The sequence below is a fragment of the Procambarus clarkii genome, chromosome 74 (genome assembly GCF_040958095.1).
Source record: "Procambarus clarkii isolate CNS0578487 chromosome 74, FALCON_Pclarkii_2.0, whole genome shotgun sequence".
Lineage (NCBI taxonomy): Eukaryota > Metazoa > Arthropoda > Malacostraca > Decapoda > Cambaridae > Procambarus > Procambarus clarkii.
Window position 1 is genome coordinate 4,384,368 of NC_091223.1, and position 7,982 is coordinate 4,392,349.

Sequence of the window (7,982 nt, forward strand, 5' to 3'; positions counted from 1 at the left end):
AGTGTATAACACACCTGCTACTCACAAGATTTCTTCTCCTGCTAAACTTAAGTTTGAGAATACTCAGTTGCAAATGGCAAAATTGTAATGCATAAACCTGCAGTTAAATCAAAAGGGTTGACCACTGGCAAATATTGTTCTCATTGTAAGAGAATAGGTCATGTAGTAAGTGTTTGTTTTACTTTGCACCCTGAGTTAAGACCTACTGGTTTAATCATGAGTAAAGGATTGTAAGTTAATAATTCTAACTGTCACAGTCACTCTCCATTGGATAACTGAATTTAAACCTTACTTAATTTCCCACAGTGTTTTATCTGATGTTAGGACAATGGACTCTGGTGAGTAGGTATTACTTTAAGGAATTGTGGGTAGTGTCCAACAAGTATCTTAAATTAAATTTAGCCTTAATTAAGTCAACTTTTACGCCAGGTTGGTGCACTGTCGGAGAAAGTAAGCAGTTGTCTATTCCTAGGGTTGATAATATTGTGTGTAATATCGCCAATCGCCAAGTTGTAGGTACAGAGTTCCCGATTATGTTAACTAACTCTGAATGTGTACTGGCTCAACTAGATGCAGAGGATGGTGTCATTTACCATGCATGTGTTGTGACGAGGTCAATGGGTTAGAAGAGTGATGTTAATCCTGCTACTACCAAGGTGGATGTTCCAAAAGCCAGAACCCTTTCAGACAGGGAGTGGGAGGTGGAACTTGTTGATTCATTTATGACTACGTCAGATGACGAGAGTTAGTCTGGCACCTTGACTTCGATCTATACTAACCAAGTGGACGAGTTAGAAGAGGAGGTCAGTGTACCAGTTACTTGCCCACTCACTCCAGTTGTTTTAGTCATTGACCTTAAGTTGCAGAGTACTGATCCTAGTTTATCTGGGTATTGTGCGGAAGCGGCTGCTACTGTAGATACATTGGAGGAAAGTATGGGTTTCCCCTTAGGACGATGGAGACCTAAAGGATGAGATTAGAATTCAACGTGTTGTCCCCAGTGATTATCGTGAGCAAGTCTTGTAAGCTGCACACGATGATCCTATGAGAGGTCACCAAGGTATCACTAGTATGTATCATAAAACATATAAATTCTTCTACTGGCCCAAATTGAAGAAAGATGTGGTCAGGTTGTTGTTGTTGTTGTTAAAGATTCGCTACCTGGAACAAAAAGTTCCAAGTAACACGGGCTATGGTGAGCCCGTAGATATGTGGTCAGGTATTGTCACACCTCTCTAGTATGTCAAACTGTGAGTTAACCCAACCAGACTGTTCCGAGAGCACCATTGCAATCTATTGTTGTGCCAGAGGAGTCTTTTTCACATTTGATTATGGATTGTGTAGGTCCATTTACCCCAGAACTAGATCTGGCAATATGTTTATGTTTACCTTAATGTGTATGACTACTAGATTTCCAGAAGTTTATGCTCAATGTAATACTAAGACTAAAATACTAATAAGGCACTTGGAATGGATTTTCTCATTATTTGATATGTATTGCGTCATTCAGACAGATAATGATAGCAGTTTTTGCTCTGAAGTATTTTACACTTTTTGGGAATCTTTAGGGATCGAGCATAAATTCTCTAGACCGTATCATCCATGTTATAGTCCCTTGACATATGGGTAAGGTTTATGTGCCTTACACCCTTATTAATTAATTAGTATTTGCGGCATTGCCAATATCAACTGTCAAGAGGTGAAAATAAACGACTGTTTCACAAACACATCATTATACTTCATGAAGAGGTAACAAAGAATAAAAAACATAAACATATAAAATAAACACAGGTGGCCAAGAATACCCAGAACTCTTCAGCCTTCACCCATTCACTTCCTAGTGTGTTCCATTTGTTTAATAGTTTGACACTAGAAAAATTACGTTTAAAGTTTCTGTGGCTTATTTTGGTACTCAGTTTCCATCTGTTTCCCTTTTTGTAGGTATCAACCAATGCTAAATAATATGGCTTTGCAAAATCTATTTTAACACTTCCCTCGATAATTTTGTATGTGATATTCATGTAATTCTTCTTTCTTCCAGTGATGTAAGGTTTAGCTCCAGTACCATTTTGCGCATAACTCATACCTCTCAGTTCTGGAAGTAGTCTGTTGGCATACCTCAGAACGTTTTCTAACTTAGTTTTGTGTTTGACACGATATGTGCTTCACGTTGTAGCCGCATATTCCAGGATTAGTCTGACATCTTTGATAAACAAAGTTCTAAATGATTCCTTACACAAATTTCTGAAGGCTGTTCTTGTGTTAGACAATCTGTTTCAGAAGATATTCTTTTGAAGTGGGTATCAGGAGATAGGCTTGGCGTGATATCCTTATGAAGTGGTTATCAGGAGATAGGCTCGGTGTGATATCCTTTTGAAGTGGGTATCGGTGTGATATTGACCCCTCCGCTCTTTTTTCTTCCTGATTCCTAAATAATTTTATCTCCCATTTGGTAACGTGTGTTTGGCCTCCTGCTAACATTTCCTATTGTATTTTTTATATAATTTGAAAATATTTACAAGTTTCTAATACAGCATCTCAAACATTTTGAAAATGTACGCAAATAAATTTAACATAGTCACTCCCTTGTGTTACAGAGTCTTCCTGGCTTGGCTTCATCTTTGATAATTACTTACTTAATCCCCCATTTCTAAAGCCACAATACAAGACAAATGTATTTCGTAAAGTCATGTTATGAATCATGTGTAATATAAAAGTTTTGTTAATGTTACGACTCTTGCTACTATTGTTTGCATATAGGAGCCAGGATCTTATGGAGTGGAGAATACTTGCTTGTTTACCTAAAGAATGTAAGGTATCCTTATAGTTATTTACTATTATGATAGACCCTGAATGAGTACCTGTTCTCTTACAAAGAACGTCGCATTTCGATCATATGCATTACATACGACCATAATTTGTTGTACTGGAAAATGGAAGCGGCTGGTGAAAGGGATGTAATATTCCATTTTCTGTTTTGAGTCGTCTGGTTGATTAGGAGATTTAAATTTCTTTTATTTATTAAAATATTTTTTTTAATTTATATTAAAAAAATGAAAATTAAATAAAATTTTAAAATATTAATTTACTTTAAATTAAAAAGATTTAGTATTAGCACTTTAAATTTAACGTTTTCTTGACGTTGGGAAACCTGAGGAGGACGGGCTGCTAAATGTTATTCAATTATAAATGGGAAAATTAGATCTTTTGAGTGTTTGGAACTTTTTAAGTAATGTAGACAGTTTACTTGTTTCAAATCGAAAATGGCGGGTTATTTAGTCCCTACCAGACGCAAGAATATTTGGTGCTCTAAGCTAGTAAGATACACTATGTTGATTAGTGCATTGTAAAGCTAGGATGTTATATTTATACTAAAAATTTAATGGTGGCAACTAAGTATTGTATTAGGGGGTTTGAGTAAGGGTTGACAGCATGATCAGTGTACAGAGCCAGGCACCAAGAGCACATTGTGCTTTGGGACGCAAGCTCACTCTGCTCCGGGGTGAGGTGGTTGCTGAACATGTTTGTGTTCTGCTTCCTTCTCTAAGTTCTCCTTCTTTATATTTGTATCCTCCTATTATACTGTGCCACCCTTCTTTTCTAAGTATATTCTTGTGTGTGCTACCTTAGCTGGAACCTGGGGATGCAGCAATATTAACAAGTTAAGCCATGTTGTATTCATAAATGTTTTGTAAAGCAAGTAATAAAAGTGTTCTGTAAAGTCATTTTGGGAGTCATAAATGTGTTTTGAAAAGCAATGTCAGTCATGAGTATGTTTTGAAAAACCAAGTTGCAAGTCATAAATGTGTTTGTAAAGCTATAATGCAAGTCAGAAATGTCTTGTAAAGTCATGTTTAGATGCATAAATGTGTGGATATAGATAGGTACATATAGAATTGGTGATATTTATTTAAAGTTGTTTGCCTACAATCTACGATAAACTAGTTGGCCTATAGTTTGATGCTAGTGAACTATTTCTTGACTTTAATGACTAGTAAGAGAACCATTTTTAACCCTTCATTAGCCAGTCACCTTTATCCAATAGACAACCACATAAAGGGAAAGGTAGTGTTAGGTGACAGGTCATATATATTCATCACACGTATTAAAGAAAATATAAAAATTTGCATATGAAATTATGACTTTATTTATATCTCGCAACATATTTTAAGTATAACATATAAAATATACATGTATGTGATATTGGATATAACAAGCATTTAGGTTATAAAGAGGTTACTGACTTAACATGGAATGTTAGGTCTTGTTGCTTCAGTAATATTTGGACTGACTATAAGGAACAAATAGACTATGCATAATATTCAATCTGTCAGGAATATTTATTTGTTTTCCCTCTACACATGAATGTCTATATAAATGTTTACTAAAAAAAAATTCCAGAAATTTTATTTGTAATTTGTAGAAAAGATATTATAATATAATGATGATTCTAATTGTGTTGTCAGAGTATTGATGACGAGAGAATATTTAAAATAAAGTAACACTATTTTTCACTCCTGCGAAATCAGATGGTGGTCAGATAACCGCTGTTGAAGGCAGCGTTGTATAGTGACAATCCTTACCCCAGGCTGCTGCTCCGCCAACCCGTCCTCCTAATACAACGTCGCTTTTTTACATATACTTTACCTAAGGCCAAAAATTGTCGTACTAGAAAAAGGTAGCGGCTCAAGAAATTGAAATACTGTTCCGTTTTCTGTTTTATGTCCTCTGGTAGGTTAGGATAAGGGTTTTTTTAGTACGACAGTTTCTTGACGATGGGAAATCGTAGGACAGGCTGGATCATTAAATGGTGGTGTAAGTACCCCGGGTACTATATCTCAGGTAATTACCTAGATTAGGGGAACTATATCTCACGTAATAGCTTACACCCGGGTAATAAATCTCACGTGGAAGCCTAAACCTGTGTACAATACCTCGCAAGATAGCCTACACCTGGACATTACAGTTCACATTATAGCCTAAACTTGGGAATTATATTTCAAGTGATACCCCTAGACCGGAGGATTATATCTCGCGTAATAGCGTACACCCGGGTATTATATCTCACGTGATAGCCTTCACCCGGGTATTATATCTCACGTGATAGCCTTCACCCGGGTATTATATCTCACGTGATAGCCTTCACCCGGGTATTATATCTCACGTGATAGCCTTCACCCGGGTATTATATCTCACGTGATAGCCTACACCCGGGCATTATATCTCACATGATAGCCTACACCCGGGTATTATATCTCACATGATAGCCTACACCCGGGTATTATATCTCACATGATAGCCTACACCCGGGTATTATATCTCACATGATAGCCTACACCCGGGTATTATATCTCACGTGATAGCCTACACCCGGGTATTATATCTCACATGATAGCCTACACCCGGGTATTATATCTCACATGATAGCCTACACCCGGGTATTATATCTCACATGATAGCCTACACCCGGGTATTATATCTCACGTGATAGCCTACACCCGGGTATTATATCTCACGTGATAGCCTACACCCGGGTATTATATCTCACGTGATAGCCTACACCCGGGTATTATATCTCACGTGATAGCCTACACCCGGGTATTATATCTCACATGATAGCCTACACCCGGGTATTATATCTTATGTGATAGCCTACACCCGGGTATTATATCTCACGTGATAGCCTTCACCCGGGTATTATATCTCACGTGATAGCCTTCACCCGGGTATTATATCTCACGTGATAGCCTACACCCGGGCATTATATCTCACATGATAGCCTACACCCGGGTATTATATCTCACATGATAGCCTACACCCGGGTATTATATCTCACATGATAGCCTACACCCGGGTATTATATCTCACATGATAGCCTACACCCGGGTATTATATCTCACGTGATAGCCTACACCCGGGTATTATATCTCACATGATAGCCTACACCCGGGTATTATATCTCACATGATAGCCTACACCCGGGTATTATATCTCACATGATAGCCTACACCCGGGTATTATATCTCACGTGATAGCCTACACCCGGGTATTATATCTCACGTGATAGCCTACACCCGGGTATTATATCTCACATGATAGCCTACACCCGGGTATTATATCTTATGTGATAGCCTACACCCGGGTATTATATCTCACGTGATAGCCTACACCCGGGTATTATATCTCACATGATAGCCTACACCTGGGTATTATATCTTATGTGATAGTCTACACCCGGGTATTAATACTATTACATGATAATTTTCATAAGGGAGGATTAATATTGATAATATTATTACCCTATCTTCTATCTTGAGGTTATCTAGAGATGATTTCGGGGCTTTTTAGTGTCCCCGCGGCCCGGTCCTTGACCAGGCCTCCACCCCCAGCAAGCAGCCTGTGACAGCTGACTAACACCCAGGTACCTATTTTTACTGCTAGGTAACAGGGGCATAGGGTGAAAGAAACTTTTGCCCATTGTTCTCACCGGCGCCTAGGATCGAACCCAGGACCACAGGATCACAAGTCCAGTGTGCTGTCCGCTCGGCCGACCGGCTCCCTATGTGATATTATGTCAATATTAATCCCCCAGTTGAACCTTAGATAATGGTTATGGTTTACACCAGTTGAACCTTACGTAATGGTTATATTTCCCCAGTTGTATATCACCAGGTGGTAGTACCCCAGTTGTACATCACCAGGTGGTAGTACCCCAGTTGTACATCACCAGGTGGTAGTACCCCAGTTGTACATCACCAGGTGGTAGTACCCCAGTTGTACATCACCAGGTGGTAGTACCCCAGTTGTACATCACCAGGTGGTAGTACCCCAGTTGTACATCACCAGGTGGTAGTACCCCAGTTGTACATCACCAGGTGGTAGTACCCCAGTTGTACATCACCAGGTGGTAGTACCCCAGTTGTACATCACCAGGTGGTAGTACCCCAGTTGTACATCACCAGGTGGTAGTACCCCAGTTGTACATCACCAGGTGGTAGTACCCCAGTTGTACATCACCAGGTGGTAGTACCCCAGTTGTACATCACCAGGTGGTAGTACCCCAGTTGTACATCACCAGGTGGTAGTACCCCAGTTGTACATCACCAGGTGGTAGTACCCCAGTTGTACATCACCAGGTGGTAGTACCCCAGTTGTACATCACCAGGTGGTAGTACCCCAGTTGTACATCACCAGGTGGTAGTACCCCAGTTGTACATCACCAGGTGGTAGTACCCCAGTTGTACATCACCAGGTGGTAGTACCCCAGTTGTACATCACCAGGTGGTAGTACCCCAGTTGTACATCACCAGGTGGTAGTACCCCAGTTGTACATCACCAGGTGGTAGTACCCCAGTTGTACATCACCAGGTGGTAGTACCCCAGTTGTACATCACCAGGTGGTAGTACCCCAGTTGTACATCACCAGGTGGTAGTACCCCAGTTGTACATCACCAGGTGGTAGTACCCCAGTTGTACATCACCAGGTGGTAGTACCCCAGTTGTACATCACCAGGTGGTAGTACCCCAGTTGTACATCACCAGGTGGTAGTACCCCAGTTGTACATCACCAGGTGGTAGTACCCCAGTTGTACATCACCAGGTGGTAGTACCCCAGTTGTACATCACCAGGTGGTAGTACCCCAGTTGTACATCACCAGGTGGTAGTACCCCAGTTGTACATCACCAGGTGGTAGTACCCCAGTTGTACATCACCAGGTGGTAGTACCCCAGTTGTACATCACCAGGTGGTAGTACCCCAGTTGTACATCACCAGGTGGTAGTACCCCAGTTGTACATCACCAGGTGGTAGTACCCCAGTTGTACATCATCAGGTGGTAGGAGTACCCGAGGTGGTGGAAGACGGGGGGGGGGGAGAAGAGTCCCCTGGCGTTCCAGTACGTCACCCTAGGTGGTGGAAGACAGGGGGGGAAAAGGGGCCCCTGGCGCCCCAGTACGTCACCACCCGCACCCGGTACCAGCCT

General features: G+C 40.7%; 1 protein-coding gene across 1 annotated transcript in view; it reads right to left on the minus strand.

The window, feature by feature from the left end:
* Nucleotides 1–7,732: 7,732 nt before the first annotated feature.
* Nucleotides 7,733–7,982, minus strand: part of LOC138349804 (alpha-L-iduronidase-like) — a 263,452-nt gene continuing 263,202 nt past the window's right edge. Inside the window, exon 5 of the mRNA XM_069313094.1 lies at nucleotides 7,733–7,982. This exon is cut by the window's right edge and continues 16 nt beyond it. Coding sequence (XP_069169195.1) covers nucleotides 7,901–7,982 — 82 coding nt within the window. The 3' untranslated portion in view covers nucleotides 7,733–7,900.